This window comes from Zeus faber (assembly GCF_960531495.2).
Source record: "Zeus faber genome assembly, chromosome: 13".
NCBI lineage: Eukaryota > Metazoa > Chordata > Actinopteri > Zeiformes > Zeidae > Zeus > Zeus faber.
In genome coordinates, this window is record NC_137198.1 from 6,268,512 (window position 1) to 6,295,629 (window position 27,118).

At 42.4% G+C, this 27,118-nt stretch overlaps 4 protein-coding genes across 4 annotated transcripts; 3 read left to right on the forward strand and 1 right to left on the reverse strand.

The window, feature by feature from the left end:
• Positions 1–6,424: 6,424 nt before the first annotated feature.
• LOC307239362 (A-kinase anchor protein 12-like) lies at positions 6,425–7,176 on the forward strand (the record flags this gene model as incomplete). The annotated part of the gene is made up of 2 exons (XM_080012720.1): positions 6,425–7,115; positions 7,169–7,176. 2 exons carry the CDS (start codon positions 6,425–6,427, stop codon positions 7,174–7,176), a joined length of 699 nt encoding a protein of 232 aa, XP_079868846.1.
• A 698-nt stretch (positions 7,177–7,874) lies between these two features.
• Positions 7,875–12,978, forward strand: LOC307239461 (uncharacterized protein). The gene is made up of 2 exons (XM_080012845.1): positions 7,875–11,464; positions 11,556–12,978. The coding sequence occupies exon 1, from the start codon at positions 8,075–8,077 to the stop codon at positions 11,438–11,440; it is 3,366 nt and encodes a 1,121-aa protein (XP_079868971.1). The 5' UTR covers positions 7,875–8,074; the 3' UTR covers positions 11,441–11,464; positions 11,556–12,978.
• A 251-nt stretch (positions 12,979–13,229) lies between these two features.
• Positions 13,230–19,905, reverse strand: rmnd1 (required for meiotic nuclear division 1 homolog). The gene is made up of 12 exons (XM_080011830.1): positions 19,698–19,905; positions 18,364–18,789; positions 18,146–18,251; positions 17,668–17,743; positions 17,089–17,128; positions 16,842–16,942; positions 16,554–16,660; positions 16,402–16,466; positions 16,172–16,248; positions 15,355–15,475; positions 14,786–14,902; positions 13,230–13,988 (listed from the first exon to the last, which is right to left on the reverse strand). The coding sequence occupies exons 2-12, from the start codon at positions 18,772–18,774 to the stop codon at positions 13,956–13,958; spliced, it is 1,254 nt and encodes a 417-aa protein (XP_079867956.1). The 5' UTR covers positions 18,775–18,789; positions 19,698–19,905; the 3' UTR covers positions 13,230–13,955.
• Positions 19,906–20,263: 358 nt separating this feature from the next.
• On the forward strand, positions 20,264–26,339 carry ccdc170 (coiled-coil domain containing 170; the record flags this gene model as incomplete). Its single annotated transcript, XM_080012721.1, has 8 exons — positions 20,264–20,290; positions 23,063–23,245; positions 23,552–23,872; positions 23,978–24,169; positions 24,479–24,652; positions 24,894–25,139; positions 25,421–25,624; positions 26,028–26,339. The coding sequence occupies 8 exons, from the start codon at positions 20,264–20,266 to the stop codon at positions 26,337–26,339; spliced, it is 1,659 nt and encodes a 552-aa protein (XP_079868847.1).
• Positions 26,340–27,118: the final 779 nt, after the last annotated feature.

Here is a 27,118-nt window from a genome sequence, read left to right on the forward strand (position 1 = left end):
GTTATTCTCATCCTTATTACTTGATTGGCTCACCCTTACACATTTCCCTTGACTAGTCAGGAAAGCTTTGTGGTTCTCAGGAGATGCTCACTGTTTTCCTCCGAAGCAAACAGAGCAAACGCAAAGAACTACAGAATAGATGAATCAGATCCAAACATCTGATAAGGGTGTCTCCCCCCTCCCAGCAGGGTTTTGATGCAGTGGGAGGCGGGCCGGTCTGAGCCGAGCCGATCCGAGCCGGTCCGGGGTCCCTCTGCTTCCCCATGTGACTCTGGCGGGTGGGCGGTGTTGGGCTAAAAGCAGCGCACACAGCCGGACTGCACCATTTCACATCCTGTCCCCGGCCCGGAGCCCGTGCCCGGCCCGGACACCTCTCGCTCCTCTTTCGGCATGGGAGACGCTCAGTCTGCACAGCGGGGCAGCGGGGAGGAGGCTGCGGCCCCGGGGGAGCAGGGAGCCCCGGAGGAGCAGGGAGCCCCCGGGGAGCAGGGAGCCCCGGGGGACGGAGCTCAGGCTGCGGGGAGCACCGAGGACAGGGTAGGTCGTTCTTATTTATTGTTGTTTTTATTTTTAGCACAAAACTGAATGTGAACGATTATTTGTGTTCACATCCCTTCATTCATTATAATGATTTAATTAACGATTATTTAAGTTATCTATCTATCTATCTATCTGTAAACACAAACATGTATTTTCAAATAATATCACAAGTCATGCATATTTAAAAAAAAAAATGATATTGGACATATTAGCATACTGAAAACAGACCATCATGATTCACCATAAACCCCAAAAGACATAATAATAATAATAATAATAATAATAATAATAATGTAGGTTTTAGTAATTTATGTTTAGGCTCATTCCACAGGAGATTTCTAATGTTGGATCCAAACAAAATTGGAAAATTAAAGAGTTCCCATTGAACAACTATTTTTTTTCCCCAGTAGTAAAGGAAATATTATAATTATTATAATTATAATATTAAAGGCAGCTTTGTGTTCATATTTCTTTATTGTAATCGTGAAAATGATTATTCACATCGTAAGGTTATTATAGCTCTGATGAAAAATCGGAATTATTGCCTCTTTAGCCCATCTAGGTGGAACAGTCCACAGTACTTACAGTATGGGATATAGTTTTGGTGATGTTCGCAGTGTGCTGCTTGCCATTACCTCAGGGACAGAGAAATCTCTTTTCCATTTGAATGAATTGCTAACGGTCCGTCCAACTGGTTTAAAACCAGAAGGACTTTCATCTGCATGTATCAAATTCCTTTGCCTCGTGTATTATTTTATTGTTCTAAATTGGGATATTTTATCTTTTTCGTTTATAGTTTTTTTTTATATAATGTGAAGTTGTTCTCAGTCTGCTTAGAATACTAGCACATTAAGGAAAAAGTGGTAATTTGTAAAAGAAACAGTATTATACTGTAACAGTTTTCAGTAGGTGTCCCACGTTACCAATAATAACTTATTATCTATTAGGTAAAGGTCTATATTGGAATATTGATTATTACACTTTAAATAATGTTTACAACCCCTGTGTTAGTTTGTGACCTGCATCGTTATTAGACATGTCCCACTTTAAATTACTGAACGTTAACATGTATAGTTTATAGAGTGGGGTGTGCTCTGCATGATAAAACAGCTTGGGGTTGTTTTGAGACGAAAAACAAACCAGCACGGAGGTTTAATGACCTTCATTTCATGGGATAACCTGAGGCTTCAATCCCAGCGGAGAGATGGAATTTCTCGGGTGCTGCACTCTGCACAAAGCTACATCGATTATTTGTGTACAACACAATCCCTCAGCCACGCGGAGAAGGAAGTCAATCAGACATCTCCGCCTTTCGGGAACCGGGAGTATTGTTGGACCCGTCCCAAAACCCACACTTGCTGTCTCCTGGACTGCGCCAAGCGCCTATTTGCATTAATTGCCAACAGCGCCCAGGCCCGCATTTAGACTGCAAGTGTGTGGAGGACTTTCAGATCACATTGGGAGGCTGCAGGAACGTACTTGCTCTCACTGAGGTGGATCCTCTTCCATTCTGTAAACAATTCTTCATTGTATGTTTTGAAGTTTGCTCACTAGTCCCTGTGTGGTACGTGCACAACCACTGCACCAAGCCTCACCTCAGAACAAATTCCTAGCGTATGTACCTGGTGGAATAAGCTGGTTCCGATTTCTGATCCTGATCACTTGTTTGGTTAAGGGGTTCAGACATTAATTACATTTGTTGAAAAAAACACCCATTTTAGTTTATACTTGACACATCATTTAGCCAAATTGAATGTAACCTATGCTACGATGTGAAACGATTTGCATACTTTACATTGCAAGACTTTCTTTTTGACGACTTGTGGGAAACAATTGAGTCTGAATACTGCTCCAGAGGGGTATAAGGGTGCATAAAGTGTGGATTACGTGCAGTGCCTTATGGTATTCTTCACACTTGCATGCTTACATGGGGCAGGAACCTGCACTTAACTCTACAAGGCCGGTTGTGTGGGTAATGGGCCATTGTTATACAACAGTTAGTTCCGGTTGAGTATTTTGATTGGACAAGAGGCATCACATGAGCGCTTAAATACAGTTTACCACTGGAATTTCACTACATTTTACAGATGTGTTGATTCAACCACTAACTGTTGATCGCAGCTTGAGATGAGCATCAGGATGGAAGTAATGGCCACCTGTGCCCGACGTCGTGGCGGTATGGATCTACCCGAAAACAGCCAGACTGTGTATGCAAGCTCGGACCCGATCCCAAAAGCTCCATAAGCTAAGGCATTAGATACAGAGTATAGCTTGGGATTCATTCCCGTAAAATTGTATCATTGTTTGAATTATTCTGTTGCCCAATGAACACATCACTCACTCTCAAATCACAAAAAAAAACTCTGACAGAGTTCTACAGGCCACACAGATTGGCATGGCAGCCCGACCGACAGCACTGCATACACATTATTAAGCCAATATTAAGCCGTATTAAAACGCAGACATTAATACAAGCAATGAAAACGCTTTCCGTCGTGACAACAAGATCAAAGTGTCTAACTCTTTCCTGCTTCGTTTGGCATTCATTTAAACTCTTGTTCCTTTATCTTCTTTTAACGGCATCCCTTTAACATTTAGAAATATGACGAGAGCAAATAAAGGACTGTGGCAGATCCGCCTGGCACACGCCACCTGAGTGGTGTTTTCAGGGTCCTCCAGCACAGAGACACAGGCGATGGGGTTGAAAAGTACCAGTTTATTGTAGGGAGTGGGCAAGCTGGAACTAGCCGCTAGCAGATGGAACATTGTGATGACAGAGGCTCTCCATGTGTGTTTGGATGGGGGTTTTACATGTTGCTCGTTGATTGCTCTAACAAGCAACTGGCGTACAGCCTCCCTGATCCCCGGCCCAATTACCTAGACCCAGAACAGGTGTGGCTGCTTAAACCACACCATCCCCACACCACAAGGACCATTGATAGCTTGAATATGAACAAGTGTGTAATTACTTCAAATCAAATTTTTAGCTCTTCGGCCCAAATCCGCTATGACCAGATGTATTACTACCAGGAAAAAGGCCTGGCCGGATATAATCTAAGGGTACAGTGCTGGGCCCCATTGGATCGGGGTTGCAGACTCGGATTGCAACTTTGAAATTGTGATATTCATTCACAATTAACGCGCAGAAATTGATGCATTACCGAAAGTTACATTTAAAGCCAATGTCACTTCCCCTGGTGTGATATTGCTTAAACAAGCTTTAGCTGCCATATTTGAATGAATCAAAGCTTTGTAGAGTGGTGCAAAACTGGTGCATTTGATTGACAGCAATCTAATTTGTAATCTGATTACAAAGGTGGCATTAAAAAAATGTAATCCTTATGTGTAACTTATTTTCTACTTCAGCTTTAATAGCGTTTTTCATAGTTGTAATTGTTGGTAAGTAGTGCTTGCAAAATCTATTTTTATAATGTTTAAAAATGTGTGAATGTCAAGAATCTGTGTTTTGTACAGTAAATGAAAGGCATCCAAGGTTGCAAACTAATTGTATTAATGGTTATAAGGCATCTCTTGCTGCCAGTGTTCAAAAGGCCATGGAATTCAATTCAGATGCACAAAGCGTCTAATGTTCTGGTCTCAATCAAACTGTTCGCATTCCACTGAGACCAAATGGTCAATTAGATCATTATACAATAAATGGTGCATAGCTTTAACAGCAGCAGTTATAGTGTAATGCCTATTCCTCTATGCCTCCATGTTGGTGTTTGGTGTAGTAGTCAAATATTGCCATTTCCAAATATATAAAATGCTGTTGACTATGTGAAGACAGAGATTGAGAGGCACTGCAGTTTCAAACCAAACAAAATCAGTTCAAAGACGCTCATAAAAAGTTGTTGGTCTATTGTTGGTCATTGGAATATGTGGGTACCCAGTGTCTTGATCCAGCAAACATACATTTTAGCTCATAATTAGAGTTGTGGATCTCCCAGACAAATCTTCTGAATAACTACGTTTGCCTGTCTGGGATTTGTAATTTGTGTCTTCTGATTGTTATTATGGAATTGTCTGTTGCCTGTTTTTTTATATTTTAATAAACATTTTATTCAACATAAAGAACAGTACTTTAAGTTTCCGCTGTTGATGAGACAACATAAAAGGGATAGCCACAAAGGTTTTAGCAAAAAAGGGAATCAATTCAATTAACCAAAAAGTCACAATCAGTAAGTAATTTACTTACTGCATGTGGAACAAAATAAGCTGACCCGCACAATGTAATACAAACAAGGTTATGAAATGAGTAACTAACAGTAAACATCTTTGTTTTCAATGATCTATGCTTCTAAAGATTCTTATATATGTAATCTAATGTATAACATCACCCAAAGATATGAGAAAATCCAAATGATGCATTTAACATTTTCAATTTCTTTCAGATTCTCCAAAATGTTGTGCAGATCTCTGGGCTAAGTGGAAAAACAGATGACCATATAGCTGAGCTAAACGACCACTGTGAGGTTGAAGTTGTTGACCGAGGTAAGTCTTTTGGGTTTTAAGATTGGAAGACTTGAACTGATGGATCATTTTATTAGGAGCATAACTTCTCAACTGATTGTGGATACTGCACAATTTCATACTCTGATACTTCATACTGAGTCTTTTACAACCCTTGTAAGTGGTTTGCATCTGATTGAAGAGTAATACTTGTTTTCTTTTCTCAGTCTGTGACACAAAATCAGCCCTTGTTTTCACAAAAGGAGAAGTTCCGGACACAGAAAACACCTCTAACAATAATGAAACACTCATAGAAAATGTTGAGACCAATGAGAAGGAATCACCTGGTGATGAGACAACAGCACCGGATATGGGTGATACGGATGCTGGCATGAATGATGTAAATAAAGGCTTTAGAAAATTTTTCAGCAACATTAGTTTAAAATTTACAGTCAAGCGAGGCACAGAGGAACAACCAGAAACGGCATCAAGTGTCCCAGGGGATGAAAAGGAGGGGGAGCAAAGCAGTCTGGAAGAAGTGACGGAGAGCACAAAGGAGACCCCTACTGAGAATAGTGAAGACTATGTTGAGCATAACTTGGCACAGGACTCTCCTGAAAATGATTCAACAACCTGCCTTACAGCGACAGACATGACATCAGAGGGCATCCAGGAAAATGCTCAGGACAAATACACAGAAACCAGAGATGGAAATGAGGACATTACATTGGAAAAACTTGTTGAGGAAGCATCAACACCTGTAGACACAGAGGACATTGCGCCCGAAAAAGAAGAAGAAATCACATCTCCAAAGATTCCTGCTGAAGAAGAGGTCATATCTCCCATTAAAAGGTTCTTCACAAGAAGTATCTTTACTGGTTTGCGGAAAAATAAGAAACTTGCAGAAGAGCAGAAAGTTGAAAATGAGACAATCGGGAAGGAAATGGTAGACTTGGTAAAAGAAGAAGAACTTGAGGAGGTGAAAGAAATCGGACAAGATATAGAAAAGGAGGTCAGTCCAGGCAATGAAGAAAGAAAGAAAGAACAGAAAACAAAGGCAGAGCGTCTTTCTCCTGCAACATCAGAGACAGATCCGGCAACAAATGGTCATGAAATAGGAGAGAATTCAAAAATTGTTGATGAAGGACAGCTTATTTCTAATGATGACAAGGTAAAAGTTCCAAGTAGTCCTCTGAGAAGGCTACTTTCTGGCTCTAACTTAAAGAAATTCTCCACAAAGCAGAAGGGCGGGAAATTAAGCGACACAAAACCAGCTCACTCAAGCGAGCATACTTGTAATCAACTGCTCTCGTCGACCGAGTCTGCAGAGGATCAGAGAGAAGAGAGTCCTGCAGGGCCTGCAGAGGTAGTAGTACAGGAGGAGGAGAGTACCTGGGCTGCCTTCAAAAAACTTGTGACTCCTAAAAAGCGCATGAAAAGCTCCACTGTGAGCAATGAGGAGGTGGTCATCTCAAGCACGCTGGAGGAACCAAAGATAAGTGAGGAAAACATTTTAAATCTCAGCACAGAAGAGAGCAAGAAAAGGAAAGACTCAACTGTTTCATGGGAGGCATTCTTATGCAGACGGAGCAGAAGAAACTCTGATTCTGAAGAGGAAACACCCAATAAGGAGCGCGAAGATAATAGGTCAGATGGTGAATCCCGACATGCTTTAGAGGGTCAACAGGAAAGGCCTCATGAGGTGGATGAGAATTTTGCCTCTTCCCCTGAACAAGCAGGAAGTACTGCAGAGGATGATGATGGGTCAACATGGAAATCACTTAAACGACTTGTCACCCCCAAAAGGAAATCCAGGGAAGTGGAGGAAAGCAAAGATATCGTTCCACCTGATACTGAAGTTTCTAAAGAGGAATCATCCTTTTCCATAAAGAAGCTCCTCCCAGGACGGAAAAAGAGGAAACCATCAGAAAAGCAAGACCAAGTATCCTCAGATGAGGCTGAAAGAGGAGCCCAGTCGGATGATGAAGATTCTGAGACGCCAGCCGTGGTTCCCTTGTCTGAATTTGACCCATGTGAGACAGAGGACAAAGTACAAACACAGGCGGTCATTGAGAGTCACAAACCTGAAGTGGAAGAGTATGAATCTCAACAAGATCTGCTTGGTCAGGTGTCTGAAACGATACCCCCTAGTGATAGTGTGCCTGTTGTCTCTGAGAGGAATAGAGATAGTGATGATGCTTTAGTAAACCAGGCATCAACAATTCCTGCTTCCAGTGAAGAAGCTGACGAGCCAACAGAATTTGTCAGCAAATATCAACAACTTAGTGACATCACTGAGGAAGGTTTAATTGAGGAGAGCTTAGTCGCTGAAGAAGCAGCTAGGGATGACACTCTAGCAGAGGATCTAATAGAGTTTACATCTGAGGCGGTTACTGCACCAGAGCCTGTAGATATCACCCTAGCAGACGAAACAGAGATGGTTTCAGCGGTGTCCCAATTAACCGACTCTTCAAAAACATCAGGCAACACAACACCAGTCCCAGAAGAATGTGATGACAAAGAAACAGAGATCCTCCTCCATCAGGTTGTGCAGACAATGTCTGCACCCCCCAATGAAGCTTTAGTGTGTGCAAATGATCCAAGTCTTGAAAAAATAGTTGGTTGTGTCTCCCTACAAATAGTGGAGACATCAATATCAAAAGAACTAACAGTTCTAAAAGCACACAAACAATCAGATGCCACTGCAATATGTACTGGTCTGACTGCGGATGAATTTGATGCCATAAATACAACTGCCATAATGACAGAGAGAGAGAGTCTATCAGAAGTCACGGAACCAATTTCCACAGAGCAAATATCTTGGGACACCACTGAAGAGTTTGATACAGCTGGAATTTGTGTAGATGAAGTTTTCCTGGCACAAGAAAGTGTAAAAGAACTTGAAAGTATTGATGAGAATCAACCTCTGGAAGACTGGATATCCGAAGCAAACAAGGACGTGTCCTCAGGGAATTTGCCTGAAGACACTGAAACTTATGTGGATGACGTTTGTATCGATCAACACATAAAATATGTCGTGGGACCGAATGAAACAGGCCTGTTAACTGTTGCTGCACAGACAATGGATGAAACAGACATTACAGCAGTGGTGGAAAGAGTTCATACTGTACAGGAAAAATCAGACCAGCTCATAATGAGCACCACTGATGTTGAGGACCAAGAAAAAATACTTGAAACACAGCTTGCATCAGGGAACATTCATGCAAATGAAACCGACAGCACTATTAACGTGGATAGACATGAACCTATACAGCAAGCTCCTCTTGATGAAATAATTGTCGAAAAAGAGAACAAAGCTGAAATCTCCTCCCTCAACATGGACGCTTCAGCAGTTGAGGATGGGCCAGTGTCGGCACAATTTTCCCATGAAGTAAGCCATGTCATGGCTGAAACAGACAATGAGGTACAGGCAGGTTCAACAACACACATAGACCACATTGATGCTGAGGAGGGCGGTGCTCAAGAAGTCGAGGATCAAGTCCCAATGGACGATATCCCAGCACCAAATTCCAACTATGCCATTGCCTCAATTACAGATGAGGATATCCCGGTGTCTGATACAGAAAATGACAGTGCCTCGGTTAAGGGCGATGTCGAGAATGAAGCTGTACTACCAGACTGTACTACGTTTGTGGAGAAAGTCCTTGTAGCCGTTGAGAATGATCCCCATGATGTACCCCAGCACATTGAAGTTCGAGATGAAAGCCAACTTCCTGAAGTGACAGAAGAGTTGGAGGCATTATCCGTTGTCCACATAGGTTCTTTAAATGTCGAGGGCAGTGTTGTTCAGGTTCTGGACAAGCAGATAATGACCGAAGAGAGCGCAGCGTCTGATGCAGAAAATGTCAGTGCCTCAGTTACAGAGGATGTTGAGAGTGAGGTGGTGGTACTGACAGAACAAGCCTGTATGGAAAAAGAGCTTTTAACCATAGAGGGGGATCCTAATAATGTCACTAGACATGCCGCAGCGAAGGATGATGGCATTGTAGCCGAAGTTACAAACAAGTTGGAAATATTAATGGCGGTCCATGCAGCCCTCCTAAATTCTGAGGCCAGCATTGTTAATGTTCATGAGACCGAGGTCGTAACTGAAGTCACCCCAGTGTCTGATAAACAAAATGCAAGTGCCTCAGTGACAGGGGAAGTTGAGAGGGAAGCTGCGGTACTGACAGAACAATCTCTTGTTGAGAAGCAGCATGTAACCATAGAGGGTGACACTAATGAAGTTCCTCGACACAGTGTTTCAAGGGATGAAGACCATTTAACTGAGGTGTCAAAGCAGTTGAAGGGATCAACAGCTGTTCACGTAGCGTGTGTGCGCTCAGATGCATGTACAGCCCAGGTGCTTGAGAAGAATATTCTTTCTGAAGACATTCCAGCCCGAGACACTGAAAGCGGCGTTGTCACACTCACATGTAAACCTGTCAACCAAGTACATTTAATTGAAGTCAACATTGAGGGAGAGAGAGAAGGTGAACTTTGCAGAGTTGAGACTAAAGCTGTGGAAGTTGAGCGTGCTCCATTAACGGATCTATCAACATGTTCCATCAAAGAAGTTACAACTTCAATGGCTGATACAGCCATTGCGGAAATATCAAACAATCTTGAACCTCCATTAGATGTTGTCGCAATTGAAGAAGAGTTCCAAGAGGCAATAGAGTCTGCCGGGATTTTGACACCAATTATTAATGACAACATGATTAGCACAGCAAAAGGCAGCAATGTGCCTGTGACCACGCATTTACCCTCAGAAATGTTTAAGGATAATCACAGAATTCAAGTACAGGTGGTGGATGCTAACATAAAAACGGCCTCCGTAGCTGTTGACAAAGCACTTGAGGCGGGAGTAACAGATGCCATAATAGTCATCGATGTGTGCCATAAATTCCATGAGGTGGAGGATCTCTCCGCCACTCTGGAAACAGAGGAGGAACCAATTGGGACCAGTGAGTTAATGACTCAGGAAGTGACTCAGCATGAAAAAGAGAAACTGCCAGAGGTATTTCCAGCACCACTGATTGACGAATCTTGTGTGCAGAAAGAAGTTGGAACTACGGAACAAGAAGTTGACAAGCCACCAGCTGTCATATCAGAATCAACAGAGATTACCGGAAAAGAACTGAGTGAGGAGGCCGCTCGCAAAGCAACAGAGGATACTTCCGAGGCATCCGTTCAAAGGCAACTGGAGTTGGTGGAACAGCAATGCCCCAGATATAACGTTCCAGAGATTTCAGAGATTGTCTCCATTCACACTCCGATAATGTACTTTAAGGAACCTAAGGTTGAACCGAAAAAAGAACCTGATGTAGACTGCAGAGCAGAGGACTCAACGTGTCCATCAGAGGAATTGGCTGGGCCAAAGCTGATGGAAGAAGAAGCTAAAGAGCTGATACCACAGACCAAACCTTGCCTGTCGGTTAAGACGAATAATGAAGACATAGCGGTACCTCAAAATACGGGATTAATCACATCAATTGGTAAGGTGGAGTCCCCCTCTAGTCTTTCCTTAGAATTCAAACTGAATATACATTTTGGACAGTCAAGCTCTCCACCTCCTGAAGCAATTATAATCGAGAAAAGTGAACCGCTGAGACAAACAGATTTGTCTGAGGTAGGGATTCGAGGAACAGAGACGATCAAACAAACGGAGATTATAGAAAGTAAAGACAGCTCTAAAGTGTGTGTAGATGTTGGCGTCCAAGTAAGAGAGCCATTAGAAGCTGTGAGACAAATAGAAACAATAGAAAGAGCTGAGAGCGAGACAGAGGTCAAGCTGTCTGAGGCTGCCGTTCAGGTAACAGAAACCACCAGACTGCCGACGGAATCCCATTTGGCCAAGAGCGACGTCATCTTGAGCCAACCGACGCTTCTTGAATATGTTGCTCAACCGATGGAAACTATGGCGCAAAACAAGTCAGCAGAGGAAAAGTCAATAGAGACAGCTGTGATCCTCAGTCAGCCGGGGCTGTCGGAGTGTTTCGTGCACGCCGTAGGATCGACGCGACCTGTAATGCAAATTGGGTTGGCAGAGAGGAGCCCAATATCTAGTCAGGCGGCTCCGTCCGAAGGTTTGGCGACCAAGGAACCGCCAGCAAAACCAGCCGAACAAAAGGAGGAGGAATTGGAACAGGATGTATGGCTGGACGCCAAGGAAGACGTTGACACTCAAGTAGGAACCAACAAGACGGGCGTTCAAGCTGCGGAATCAACGCAAAGTCGGAACGAGAGCCCCCTCGGCGAAAAAGCAGCAGCGGACCTCGATATGCAGCAACATTCTCACACAAAGGAAGGAGAAAGTCAAGAAGACACGCGTCAAGTAGGAGAACAGTGTCAACTCGAGAGCGATGGTGAAGATTTTGCTATTGCACTCGAGCCTCCCCGAACAGCGAAGGCGGTGGAGAGTGCCCCTTGTGAGGACTTACACTAGCTCGGAGACCAGGGTCGCCGGCCGGTGAGTCAGATCTTGATCTCAATTTCACTCTGTAGTTCTCCATTGTCAATATTTGGAGTCATTTTTATATTTTGGGGAATGTTCTTTGCAGGATTGAAGATGGATGAGAGGAGGGCAGCAGAGACTGATCCGCTAAAGTGAAGGAGAGCGACGGGAAACAGTGTTTTTCTGCTGTGACAAGCCATCACGTTCTACCAATTTAAACAGCCAATTTTTTTTATTTGTATTTTTTTTCGATTGTTAGGATTATTTCTCTGCATACAGTATGACTTTGATTAAAGGAAAACTCTGGTATTTTTCAACAAAAGCCTTTTTATTCTTTGGATCATTGGGAGTCAACCGGTGAGCGATGAATCAGGATCTTTTAAATTGATCCAGTATTGAGAGAATAGCCTCAACCGAAAATACAACTTTTCTTTTTGAGCAAACATGGGTCGTATGGCATGCAAATGTCAAGCTCGGACACCGCTGAACAGCATCTCACTTTGCTGTGTTCTCTGTCAAAACATGAATCTAATTTTGTTTGTTGCCGAACAGAAAACATCATTCACATTTGGCTATTGTAATGATTTTAGATTATTCTGACTCCTAGAACATGTGCACTTCATTGCAGGTAATGCAATCATTATATATCTCCATATGCTGTGTTACTATTATTCAAAAATGTGCTTTTATTTTACATTGCAAGGATCTGTTCAATGGGAAAAAAAAAAAGCAATAAGCATCACCCTAGTTTGTACCCGATCACTGTGTCACGCCAGGCTGAACTGCGGTGTTAATTTGATATCAAAATAAATGTATACAGTTTAAAATTTGGAGATCACAGCATGATTTAAATGCTTGGCTGCTTCGCGGGCATGGCAAACTGCTGTTTTTCTTTTTAAATGTTATTACTGTATATCCGACATGTTTTAAACTGAAACAAACATGCAGTACATTTACAGGTTTTCCGCGGCTCCTTAGAGTCTTAAAATGTCCACTTTTGCATTATTTTATCCTTCATTTTTTATTTGAATTACATTAGAATACGCAGACAGGGCTCTGGTTATAAGCGCTCTAGAGCAGGAAGTGATGCTGCGTTCACCGGAACTCGGTAAACTCCCACCCTCGGATTTTCCTTCATATACTTTATACTTTTTTTTTTTGCAAGTATGGACGTGAAAAAGGTCTTAAATTGCATTCATAATGATGTTAAAAAGTCTTACATTCAACCTGTTAAAACCTGCAGAAACCCTGAAAAAAAAATATTAATATATACTGTATCACGGGAGTGTATGTATGTGATCATGTGATGGACCGGCGTCCTCCTGCCTTATTCCATAGCAAGCTGGGCTACTTAACTGATGGATGAATGGATGGATATATCATAAATACATCAACAGAGCCTTAAATGTACAGTATACTCAGTCACGGCAGCTTGACTACCTGTTCCTTTCACAGCTGTTTGTATAACATCTGGTGCAAATGTGTTTGTCCTCTTGAGTCTGACAGTAGAATAAAAACATTCCTGCTAATCGGACTATGTCAAATTAACAATTAGTTCAATTCAAATATCACAGTATATATATATATATATATATATATATATATATATATATATATATATATATATATACACATATATATATATATATACACACACACACACACACACACACACACACACACACACACACACACACACACACACACACACACACACACACACACACACACACACACACACACACACACACACCGTAATATATTTCCAAATGAGTCAAAATGCTAATGTAATTTTTATTTGAATAAATAACTATCTGTAAAACATTGGGTTCAACATTGTGTCATCTTTTATGTCAATATAACTCGAGTGTTGACAGTCAGGTCAGGTTGATTCTAAACGGTACATAAATATATTGAATATTTCATAGAAATTAAGAATGATGAATTACTTTTTTAGTTTAGTAATGTGCCTTCAAATCTTCAGTCTTGAAGTCTATGAAGAACCACTCCAGACTTGGGAGGTCCTCACCCTTAATGGCATGTGTCTCTTGATTAAATGAGTAACTCTTGAGTTACATAGTTTTACAAAAGTTTTCCAAACAGATTAATGCAAATGATGCGTCAAAGACGATTGACAATGATTCAACACAACTGGGGCCAAATCGGACTTGATGATGGTGTTTTGTTTTAAAACACATTCCTCAATCTTTTCCACTCTGCATCAATACAAAATATCTACGTTAAAACATAAAACTAAATCCAGAGTCAACTGGCAGTTTAGAAAGCAGTCAAACAGGATAATTAAATGGAATCCAGAAGAACGCTGAAGACCTTGTAGAAAATGGGACTTTATTGTATAATGATAAGAGATAAATACTTAATGAAAAGTAAAAGGTTCATTCACATTTAGACTCCCCCATGACTGGGATTAACTTTGTGTGATTCCACATTCTTTCTTTAAAGCTTCCACTGTCTCAAAAGGGGAGGATCCTGCTGGTGGAGCCCCTCAGAAGACCATCCTGGCCAGTTCAAACATAACCTTGGAGGAAAGCAAAACACAAAAGAGTTTTGTTCTCACAGAAATATGGCTCTATTAACTTTTTTATAGAGCGAAAAAGTCAAAATGACTGAAATTAAAAAAATAATAATTCCTAATGGGAATTATTATATTATCCAGTGTAATCACAAATTTTCTTTGTTATAATGGAAATACTGAGTTCAAGTTCACATATAGAAAATAACTTTGTAGCATAAATAATTCAATAATGATAAATAAAGCTTAAATAAAATAAACCTTTGGTTTAATTTCAGGATTTTCTGGGATCTACTTGGGTACCAACAAGGGTGTAAAATAACAAAGAAAAAATACTTTGTTACTGTATGTAAGTATTTTTTGACAGTATCTGTACTTGACTTATATTTCTGTAAACTTCTACTTTTGCTGTGATTCTTTTAAAATCACAGCAAAAAAGTACATTTAATACAATATAATTACTTTTGATACTCAAGTACCTTTAATATCAGTTACTTTAAGAGTTTTAGTCAAGTAGTATTCCAATAAGTGACCTTCACTTTTACCAAGTCCTTTTTTGCTAAGATATCTCTGCTTTTACTCCAGTGCGGCTTTTCAGTACCTTTTCCCGCCACTGGTTTTCAAAGTGTGCTACTGAACACCACACAATGTTTCAATACTCGCTGCTGTCAACGCAACTCAATCAATACTACAGAAGCACCTCATTTCTACTTGTCTTTTCACATCATAGAAGACGGCCTCGTACATTTCTTTAAATGAATAATCGGGCAAAAGGGAAGAACTTCGTCGTGTGTGCTTCTTACCTCGATGGTAATGAGGATGACGATCATCCACTCCAGCCTCAAACTGTGTTTCTCACTTAAATGGTTCCTCATGAGGTCGGTCAGCTCAGTGCAGTGCTGCAGCTTCTCATTAACAACCTGTGACAGGGACGGCGTGTCTACTTACAGCCCACTCACTCATCAGCCCAGACGGTTTACATTACCCCTCAACATTTTTCCCCCCAATCGCTCACTTTTTTAGATTTTTAATATGGTCACTGTCTCGGTCTCTGTTTTCCGGGTTTTGGGAAAATGGAATAACAAATACTTTTATCTGTCAAATACTATTTTATCTGTATTCTGATTTACTCAGTAAATAACAATCATGAGATGGTTTTATTTTTCACTATGATCAACTATAAACAGTGACTCCAAAAATGATCCCCTCCCACGGGATATAACCATAATAAATAAGTATTTAGCAGGTGGAAAACTATTCATTATTATCACATTTTTCATGTATTATTTTTGGCAAGACATTGAAATGACAAGACATCAAAAAAAGGAAGGAAAGAAAGAAAGAAAGAAAGAAAGAAAGAAAGAAAGATTACTTTAACCCTGCGGTTGATGCTGAGGAACTGGCAAGTCTTGTCGTAAAGCTGCTCCAGATTCTCCCGGTCCCAGTAGAAGTCTGGAGTGATGAGGAGGTCCGAGCTCAGGTTGATACGGTGTCTGTCATAAACAGGAAGAAATCTGCGCTGTCAAAAAAAGATCACCCGGAAGAACGATTCACCAACCGATGGTTCAACAGTTGGTTTGTTTACGCGCACGTGAATAAGCCAATCACAATCGAGTGATGTAAACACTTAACCCTGAGTATGTTCATCGAGTCAAAACTTGAAATAGGCGCAAGCGCGACCCGATTAACAGACCGGGATTTCTCCTCAATCGTTTTTTTATATTGTGGCATGTAAACAGCTGAACCCGGATATGATCCAAACTGCACATGCTCCATAAAACCCAGCCATTCCATCGCATATATATGACCCAGAAATAGTTGCTTGGGCAGATAAACAACGGACAGCCTGGCAAGCGCCGGTAAACACATGGTGGGAAGTGCGAGCATTTTTATGTTGAGTTTGAGGAGGGACCTAAATACGGTGATCTATTTGGACGGCCGCAAGAACCCAAACGTGGACCTATTCAAGAAAGTGTGCGAGGTTGAGCAAGCATTTCCTGTCAGTAGCCAGACTACTCGTTTTTCCAGTAATCGCATTATTCCAAACGCATATAAAACACCTTAAACGCATTATTATCTTAACCCGAATATTGATCTTAATCTGGGTAGGTAGTGCATGTAAACGCCCGTACTAAAAATAGAGCCGCTGCGTATCCCGCCGTATGATGTTTAAAGAGGAGTTAAGTCACCTCAGAGAGAAGAGCTCTCCTATCTTCTGCATGACCTCCGCCCTCGAAAGCTTCACTTGTTTACCAGACTTCAGCATCTGTTTGAAAGACAGAAAAATCAATCAGATCAGTGCTGAGGGGAGGCCTACAGTTCTGAGAATAATGAACCACACACACACACAAACAAACTTCCATCGACAATGAATTGTTCATCATTTAACAACTATTGCTTTTAGAAAGCTGCACTGTACCTCTGGAATGGATTGAATCGATTCTACAAAGTTGTCTAAAAACACCTCCCATATCCCTAGCTTCACTGCAAGAGAAGAAAGCAAACGGTAGAGTCCAGCACCGTCACAAACTGCCGCTGCACACGTGCGATGCCGTGAGAGAGGTTAACCACCTGAAAGACACAGGGCGTTTGAGAAGGCAAATTTCTCCAAAAGAGCTTCGTCTTGATCCATCTCATTATTCAGCAGGAAGTTGCCGTGCTGGAGCTTTGAATTTCCCCTGAGGAAATAAAGAGCTTTATATACTCCAGCCCAATGACAGCTATACAATTGATTAAACTCTAGGAAAGCAAAAAAACAAAAAAAACAAAACAGTATAACACAGCTCATTGAAGTCATTTTTAAATATTCACTGAAATGTCTGTGAACAAGCTTGATAATTGTTTTTTAGTAGAACATACTCTCCTATTGTGTAGTTGATCTCCTCATTTTCCCAGTGGACCAACGCTACTTCATAGGGTTGGATCTCGTGTCGCTCCAATATTCTCATCACCGTCTTCATCTGTAAACAAAGATGGGAGACTATTAATAGACCCCAGAAAGAAAAAGATGTGGACAACCACAACAAAAAAATTTGTTGTGGGTTATTTTGCTATAAAAAACACATTGGAAAAGAAAATACACTTAGAAGCCGACTTGACTTCTTACTGTCTTTTCCTCAACGTTCCAGAAAACCACGGAGCCTTCCCTGAAATGTGACATTGGGAAACAAACATCAAGAACTGTCACAATTTCTAAATTTCAATAATAATTATTTATAAGTTCTTATAATAATAATAAATCTTTATTATTATTATTATTATTATTATTATTATTAATAATAATAATAATAATAATAATAATAACAACTTTGTAAAATCGTCCATCCAAATTTAATCTAAATTTTAAGCCAGTGTTAGAAATACAAAAGTATGTGAAGTTGGTGAGTTTCCATCAGTTGGGTTGAGGCAAAGTAAGTGTCAAGTGTCAACACTATTATTGGCTTACACTGTTATAGTAGCATAAAATGAACATGAAAGAGTATTTAATTACTGGTATTAACCACCAACTATAGTTTCATGATCATGGCTACAAACCATCACTGAACATTAACTGTTGCAAAGCAGACATTATTGATATTGATCAAGACAGTCTGCCATTCCATATGCATGGGCATGACTCTGCTTTTAGGAAACAGGAAACTTTGGGAAACTATTTTCTATATCTCTGTAGCTCTTAAATCTCTACCTGAAGAAGAATATTAAAGCATTGTCGTCTGGTTTGGAAGCCCCTTCTGCACATATCACAAGCACATTGGAGGCGTCTGAAATTAAAACATGTGTTTAAAGAGCACTTTTACACAAAGAATACACTACGATCACAGCAGGATGTAATCTTTGTTCCCAACAGCCCCATGTCCCCACGTTATGTAAAAAGAAGAATTAAGGCCATACCAAAATTCACAATCTGATAGATCTTGTCCAGTAAATAATATCTAAAATGTTTATGGACAAGCTGCTTCGATACCCTTGTATTCAAACACACTTGTGAGGTACAATATACTGTATTGAACAAGAAAAAAGAAATCCATTAAGTTATAATCAATTTGAAAATAATGACGTGGATTAGCATATTAGGGCATGTGAGGGAATATAGCCTCCTGGGAACATAGATACGCTCCTGTCCCAGCCACATTACACGGAGATGTATTTATAATTATCCTTACCTCTTGGTAAGTCTACTTCATAAAAGCCGTGACCTATCAGGTCGTGGGAAAGTGTAGGTAAATGGTACTGATCGGCTGTCGCAAAGGCAATGCACTGCATCATGTCCTACATGGGAATGAGCAGGATGAAATCAATATTTAAATATAAGAAATAAAAAACAAATAAAAAACAAGCAGGGTGTCAGTAAATCCTGTGACCGACGGCTGCGTTGAAGCACCTTGTCCTCATCTTGGTAGGGCAGATTGGTCCGAGACGGCTGTTTAGTTCTTGGCCCTTTTGGAATCCGCTTCCCAGGTACTGCGGCCGATTTCAAACTTGATTTCAACACGGATTTGACAAGATTTGTAGTATAATGACGGGTCCACGTACATTCAGTAAACGTCCCAGGATTCCCTAAATGGCTGCTGCTGAACCTCGGAAACCGATGGAAAACATGCAAATCCGTCCTTGTGCAACGTCCCTCTTGGTAATAATTCCTCAGAAAACTTCCCGAGGTAGGGGAGGTCGAGGCCGTCCTTAGCTGCGATTCATTCCCGTGTTGATAGACGGGACTTGAAAACAGCGCAGACGTAGATTTATGGTGGAGAGGCTTGTGCGCTCCTGCTCTCCACAATGTCCGCAGAAGCATCCTCACGTTTCAAGCCTAGAACACAGGAAACGGTTGTCACTTCGGCGGCATTAACTGCGCCTGGCGTTCAAGGGCAGCGGACCTCCAGCAATATTGCTGGACTATTTCATCATGTCTATGACTGTCCCCACCATGCAGGCTCATCTACGTATTCAACAAAAAAAAAAAAAAAAAAAAAGACAGGGATCGACACAAAGGCTCTCGGTTTCAGCGTCACTCATTGTCAACAAGGTCATTGTTGGAAGAACAAGTTCAGTTAACAAGCCTATTCGCGTCTGCGTTCACGCCTTCAGCCAATGTCGAAGCCTGTCAAAGTAAAGGTATAAAACAATAGCACGGATACACAATGCTTTTAATTAACACCCGAACTAAAGGATACAAAAACAAATCGGTCACGACCATTATTTAAGGATATGAAACAAAATACAACAATGTGAAATCACTGGGGTACATTCAACCCTGTTTTCTCTCTTCACACGCCACTGTTATTGCACCGTTTTAACTCCATCCCCTGCGTGTTTGCTGTAAGTGTTAGTTTATTTAAGATTGGGGAGCAGCTCACACTACAGTTAGGGAGAGAACAGCGAAGCCGGGATGAAAAGCGTCATTATCATCAGTGGCAGTTCTGGAATGGCGAGGTTTTACGACAGTACGAATGCGGCTGGACCCCCTGCGGGTCCCCGGACCTCGCGTTTAGAAACCACTGGTCGCCAGTGGTCTACGGTGTCAACCAAGCGACGGTAACATCGACCTTGGGTCTTGAAAAAAAAAAATACAAAATGAAAAAAAAAAAAAAAAAGCCTGTATATGTAAATGTGTTGGCGGAGAAGAAATATTTTTTAAGGCTCGTTCTGAGGTGGAAACAGGTGAACGACAAACGTGAAAAAAACAAACCCTCCGTCATTAGATTAAATAGAACCTACCTTTAGCGTGGATCAGCCGCTGCAAACAGTAGCGTCAGCTCGTCAAACCATGAATGACATGACATATAACGCCATTGTTATATATATATATATATATATATATATATGTGTGTATACATATAAATATATATCGTAATTATTATTATTATAAAAATGACCTAAACGGTGCAAATGACTAACATTGTGGCGGAAGGGCGTCCCTCGCCCACCCGCATCTCGAACGGCATGTGACGCACACGCGTACGACGCCCGAATAAAGTTTCATTTGAACACGGGCTTCCTGTTTGGGGGTGACGTCACCCACCCACGTTTTTATTTTTGTATCATCTTCAACCATTTGTTTCAGCTTCCTAAAAATCCGCACCCTTGACTAAAACCACAATAAAACAAACAAACAAAACAAAAAAAAACCAATTCCGATTAAAATTTCAGATCATCGTGAGCATAACCCGACTCAGCGTCCGGCCCCATAGCGCCCCCTCTGGTGGAGCCCGGACATTTGTTTTGTGTTGCTTGGAGACTCGACAGAAGTTCCCTGGGAGTCGCTCCTTACACTGCCTCTAGTTATGGAAGTCACTGGAAAGTTTGAAGAGGTAGGCTTTCTGATGTGCATGACATATACATGTTTCGTTGGGGTAAGTTATTACATTGTTTTTTTCATTCTGTGTACCAGTACAAGAGGCTCTTTGAAAGTTGAAAGGTTCCAAGTTGCAAAAGTTCATCATCAACAGTTTATTTGATTCCTTTCTATATATTAAACATTTCGAATGAATGCATTTTTTTGTTCTTGATTTTTTATTTTTTATTAATTTATTAATTTAAAGGGACAACAACAAAATATAATAATAATAATAATAATAATAATAATAATAATAATAACAATAATAACAATTATTATTATTATTATTATTATTATTATCATTATTATTCTTCCAGACATTATTATTAAAATTGTCTGGAACACAACAGCAGCTGGAGCAACGGACACAGTTGAGGTCTCGTTAGAACCGGGATGTCCCAGACATCTCGTGTTCAAGTTTCATCCATATGGATCTTCATACGGAGCAGGAATTTGTAAGAAAAAAGATGAAATTTGACCGGAAGTAGCGGAACGTTTGTGCATTGCCAACATGCCAAGCTTCTAAAATCTCTGGTTGGGTGGTGAAGAGAGATAAGTTTGTTACATTACATTACATTTAGCAGACGCTTTTATCCAAAGCGACTTACAATTGTTCAAACACCGACGGACGCAGCCATCAGGAGCAATTGGGGGTTAAGTGTCTTGCTCAAGGACACTACAGCATGCTAGCAGGAGGAGCCTGGGATCGAACCAGCCATCAGGAGCAATTGGGGGTTAAGTGTCTTGCTCAAGGACACTACAGCATGCTAGCAGGAGGAGCCTGGGATCCAACCAGCAACCTTTAGATCACTAGACCACCAGCTCTACCGCCTGAGCTACCATCCCCACTTTGTGAAGTAAGACGCTTGATATCATCATACAATTCATTAAATATTTGCATTTTATATATTCGCTTTGTAGTGGTTGCAAACATGTGCGTGTGTGTGTGTGTGTGTGTGTGTGTGTGTGTGTGTGTGTGTGTGTGTATTGTCTTACCTGCTTGATGGCTGTTTTACTGGATATTTTATCTCTTTTGCCGTTTTTGTAAATATAAACGCATTCTATTCGCATCTAACCCCGTGCCATGTCTTGGGCAGTCCCCTGAAGGTCGACGAGTCTAATCATCAGTCGGAAACCTGTCAGTTGACTGAGATACTTCAAGTTGAGCAGTCTTGTTTTTTTTGCTGGTTTTTTTTGTCAGTCAGTGTGCATTACAACATGCACAGCGATAACATTTCAATGAGGAACTATAAAATAAGTATAAATAAGGGGAATCATCAATATATTTTTATATGTGTGAATGGAACACGGCTCTCTGTGCGCCCGATCGCCACGCCCCGTTCCTCCAAATAAAACAACAAAAAACAGTGTGGGGGCGGGAAACGGAGGAACAGTGCGCGACTCGTAGACTGGTTAAGATTATTTTCTGTGCGTAACTCATGGAGAAGGAGGGGATCGGGGAGAGAGTGACGGAGAAAGTGTCTGAGGTGTCTGGGAATGAGTAGCGTGCCAAGACAGTGCCCATTGTATAAAATAATAATTATTAACAGACGATGCCAGGGGTCTCAAGAGAAAGACAGAGCCCATTGTCAGGGGTCCCGTTGATAAGGAAGGTGAAAATGTGAACGGTGACCTATGTAGGGGAATCAGATGGTCAACATTGTATCTGGCTTAGCATAAAAGCGCCTGCCTGAGTGTCATTCGACAGAGAATCCATCCGGCTCGGTTCTCTCCTGGGCATCCTAGGCAAGTCCAGTCTGATGCTGTTCTTTTGTAATAAATCTATTATTTTACTCAAGTCAGCATCAGCGGTCTCTCCTTCTTCATCAACACATCAAATTCATCAAGAAACTACATGTCCCCGTTACGCACGGCTTCATTCCATACCGTTCCATACGCACTTGTTTTGTTCCATAAGCAGACGTAAAATAAAATAACCTAAATCTAAATGAAAACACACTGTTTTCGCGCACCGATCGCGAGCACCTCATGGCTAGTGCGCACATCGTCGGTACAATCGGAGAGGGAGACAGGTGTGCAAAATGCGCCCTGATCGCGCCCCCCCCCCTTAGGATGCCGCCCTAATTCGAACTACGAAATCACAAGCAGGTTGGCAATTCTCCCTGTATTTATGTGGGTAATATTGTCTGAACTGACTTTCGTGAAATTTGGTTAGCCGTCAGTACATAGCTGTCATTGCCGGAAAAAAAAGTTTAAATCGAAAGTCAAATCGAATCATTGATTTTGAGAATCGCATTCGGCTCCAAAGCAAGTTTTAAAAGTGGATGAAATGTCTGAGGGACATGCAGTGTTCAGTCCCTTTGAATGGAACCGTGTTGCTGGGAACCTCCACACGGAGTGATTTCTTTCCAGAGACGCCGTGAGGCAGGACTCTGTGGACTCCAGGTAGACAGACGCCTTCTCATTTTTAGGATAAAGTAATAACACGCAGCAAGTGCATCGGCTTGTAGTCGTAATTCTGCGGGTCACCAGGACTCGGAAAACTCGCATCACCGCATCTTTGTGTCAGCCGATGCTGCGTTCAAGAGAATCCCGGAAAATTGTGACTCGTTTTAGTAGTAATGCTGATGTAAAGAGGAACGACAGCACAAACTGATGCTACGTTCCAATGGGAACTCGAAAAATTGTAATTGGTGTTGATACTGGACCCCGTGTATTGCTGTCTGCAGCTATATTTATTATTATTATTATTGCCATTATCATCATTATTTGTTTATTTTGCCAGGCGGACCAGTACCATCAGAAGGAGAGGCTAAAGATGAGAGTTGCTGTGTTGGAGGAGAATGTGAGGTCATCGCAGGTGGAGTGCAGGGCCGGCCAAGTAACGCTGATCAGGCTGATGGAAGAACTGGAGCAGGAGCGGCGGAGGGCCGCCAGCAGTGCAGCAGCCGTTGATTCAGTCAAAGTGGTACACACACACACACACACACACACACACACACACACACACACACACACACACACACACACACACACACAAAACCCACACACACACAAAACCTACACACAACTCATTCGCTGCACACACACATTCATAAGTACAGTACTAGCTATTTTCGGACTGGGTTCCGGGCCCATAAAATAACCCCTGACATGAAGTTTAAACTCATCTTCTATGGCTGAGGAAATCAACGTTGTCCATTGAAAATTATAAGCATATACTGTATGACACAGAACTGACGCAAAGTGTGGAAATGCATTCTTCTTCTTGCAGGAACTAGACGGCATGGTATTAGGGAAGAGGAGGGCTGAGATGGAGATACAGAGCCTGACGGAGAGGCTGGAGGCCAACAGGAGGCTCATAGAGGCAGCGGGGAGGGAATCCCAGTGTTTGGAGAAACAGCTTGAGGAGCTGGACTGCAAGTTCCACAAGAGCCAAGCGGGGGCCCAGGCAGCCCAGAGGCACCTGCAGCAGCTCCTGGAGAAGGCGGCGGCCGCGCTCCAGAGGGGCTGCGGGGACATCGTCCCGCCGACCGAGGGGGACATTCTACGCAAACTGGATGAGCTTCACGCAAGGGAAGGGAATGTAAAAAGGGTATGAAATTGTTGGGTTTTTTTTAGCATTGACGCGTAACCCGGCACAGAAAAAAAATATATATATCCCAGTTGATTTGACGTGCTCACCACACTGGCCCCGCAGATGATGGAGACCAAGCTGTCGGACCTCTCGGAGGAGGTGAGCAGGCAGAAGGAGCTCCACGACGGGGCGCTGCACAGGGCTCAGCAGGCGGAGCGACAGGCCCAGGATCTGAGGGACAGGCTCCAGGGTCTGGAGAACCGGCAGCTGGCAGCAGACGTACAATGCGATGGCCTGCGCCTCAGCAACCAGCAGGTGAGTACAGTGCACGGGGGGAGGTATGGCATGTGGACGCCGCCATGCGAGGCATTCAAACTGAGACGAAGCAAGATGTTTTCTAGCCAGGGATGGTGAAAAGGTCGTTTCACGAGTATCAGTTCCTCATGACGCAGGCTGCGGCCGACTGAATGAGGTGAACCCTCCTTGTTGGCTTGTATGGCTCTAAAATAAATGAAAAATGTATCGTTCTGTTTTTTCATTATTAGTTGGCATAATGTTTGTTATATTACCGATAATGTAAAAAAAAAAATATTTTTTTTTTGTGACTTTGACCTCTTTTTACAGTACGAACAGTTCCTGGATCAGCTGTGTGAAACGGTGAAAGTGGACAGTGTTGCTCTGGACCTCGACTTCGACATGAGGCTCAAGCTCATCCTTTCCCGCGCAGAACAACTTGTTAGACATGAAGGGACGTCTCTGGTGGAGAACAAAACCTTGATCTACAGCCTACAGCGAAAGGTATGAGCACCAACCGGTATCGATGCTGCAGCTTTATGACTGACGCGTTCACGTTGACATCCGCGGTGCACAAACCTACTGTAACCAACACTGGCAGGAGCCATCACACAGTAGGCGGAGGGGACACCGCAAAACAATCTTTCATCCTGGGTCCTACCCTCTATTCTCCATTACCTTGCAATGTTCTGGTGGCAATGTTCTAATGTTGTAGTTTATTTTAGCTATTTGCCTGCACCCTCAGGTGAAGCTGCAGAGGGAACGGCTGGACAGCAAGGAGCTCCACACAGAGCTCCTGAAGAAGAAGGTCTCCGAGATGGAGGAGGAGACGAAGAGGAGCCGATCGTCGCTGGCCGTGGATCGGGACGACGCCCACCTGGCGGCTCGCAGGCTGCAGAAGAAGGTCGAGCGCCTTCAGAGCGAGCTAAGTGCCGTCAAAGTGTCCAGCGCTGAGCTCAAGGCCCAGCTCTCTCACAGCAGTGAACTCAAGGTAGTGGGCAGAAGAGTTCGGACATACACTTCACTTGGGGGCAGGGTCGCATAAAATTATGTATACGTGCTTCTGTGTATGTGTGTGTGTGTGTGTGTATGTATCAGTTGTAATTAGTGGGAAAAGGGCCTTGAAGTATCAGATTTTTTTTGACCCAGTTCAACCAATGCACATGTACATTCACGTTACTGTAGACAAAAGATTATGTTATCGCTGTTGTGTGTCCACGCGTGCGTTTCCTACAACCGCTCCGGGTCGCCCGCTGCGTGTAACGCGCAAAGCTGAAAGTCACGGAACAGAGCAGGACCCTGCAGAGGCAGAGCAAGAGGCTGGCGGAGCTGGAGGAAGGCAAGGCCGAGGCCGAGAGGAGCCTGAGCGATCGGAGCTGCGACCTGCGCGGCCAAGAGGAGAAGAGCAGGGAGGACCGGCAGCAGCTCACTGAGCTCAGGCTGACCCTGGACCAGCTCTCGCAGAAGGAGCGAGAGGTAAGAAATACCCAACAGTCCAATGACAACCTTGTGCCATTGTTTGGCAAAACAGCCAGTGGATGTGGAAAGAAAAAGGTCTCTCTCTCTCTCTTTTTTTTTAATTGTTCGAAAAAGGCCGGCTCCCACATACAAATAAAGGGATGCTCCAGTTTTTGACGACATTTCACAGGAGCTAGGTTTAGTTGATCCCCTTTGTAGCCTGCATTGAGCTAACACAGTTAGCATGCAGTCACTATCACAGTACCGGACGCACAGGGATGGAATTGGTACTAATGACCTTGTCCGAATCGAGGCAAGAAAGACAAAAAAAAGAAAAGCAAATTTCCCCCCGAGTATCATTTTAAATCATGAACGTTTGAATGAAAGTCAGAGTCAGACTTCCGCCTTTTTCCCGGTGCAGCTGGTCGACTTCAAGATGGTCGTTTCCCAAATGCTCGGTATGGACGCCGCGGGTCCGGCTGTACCCAACTATGAAATCATCAAGTCGCTGGAGAACTTAGTATACGCTCCCCACCACCACCAGCATCACCAGCACCACCAGCACCTCCTGCACCATCCTCATCACCTTCATCACCACCTCCCCCCGCCGTGGCGCTGTGCCGCCCACCCTGAGGCCCCGCTGCCCCCCGGCCGGGGCCTCCTTGACGGCTCCCCCCTGGACGCCTCCACCCTCACGTCCACTGAGGACCACGCCTCGGTGTCCGCGCCCTGACCCCTGCGCATTCGCAATCAGATGTCAAAGGAGGAGTCATATTTAAAATGTCAAGGTTTTCCATGTGTGTGTCAAAGAGCAGACATCTACTCCACTGTAATGATTTAAGAAAACTGTGTCTATGCACTGTTACTTTACCTTTATTTAGTTTAACTCGAGAAATGGGAGCTGGAGCTCAAATGAAAGAGCAAATAAACAACAAAAAACAGGAAATCAGAATGAAGATTTGGCATTCATTGTGTTGATAGTCATATAGTCATACATTGATATTATTTATACAACACACATATATACACATGTTATTCTTAATTAAATCTGGACTGTTATAGAATATATATATATATATATATATATATATATGTATATATATGTGTGTATGTGTGTGTATGTATGTGTGACACTGAACAGACAGTCATACAAAATATACTGTAGTTCTATACTTCATTGCTATCCTGAACGTTAATTCACATGTGAGATTGTTAAAAAAATAAAACAAAGTGTGTACAACACTGTACGCGGTCGACAGGTTTGAACACTTTCCTCTGATGTTCGACTGAAATGGTTCCGGCGTCATTCACCGGCATCTCATAATAAAAAATACACTTTTCGTCACCGTCGCACAGAGAGAGATGGAATGGAAACAAAAGCAAAAGTTAGAACGGCATGCCCAAGTACAAGTACAAAAATAATTATAATATAAGATATATGAAATGTATAGTATATTTTACAGATTTTCCGTCGTCACGAGCAGATGTTCACCATTTTGCTTAAAATAAAAA

Excerpts from the sequence above, each read along its gene's own strand:
- LOC307239461 (XM_080012845.1), top strand. The coding sequence starts at position 8,075 with ATGGATGAAACAGACATTACAGCAGTGGTGGAAAGAGTTCATACTGTA.
- rmnd1 (XM_080011830.1), bottom strand. The coding sequence starts at position 18,774 with ATGCTTCTGCGGACATTGTGGAGAGCAGGAGCGCACAAGCCTCTCCAC. Across the intron at positions 17,744-18,145 it reads TGAAGTAGACTTACCAAGAG|ACGCCTCCAATGTGCTTGTG; the intron begins GTAAGGATAATT and ends TTTTAATTTCAG. Across the intron at positions 16,661-16,841 it reads ATCAACTACACAATAGGAGA|GGGAAATTCAAAGCTCCAGC; the intron begins GTATGTTCTACT and ends TTATTTCCTCAG.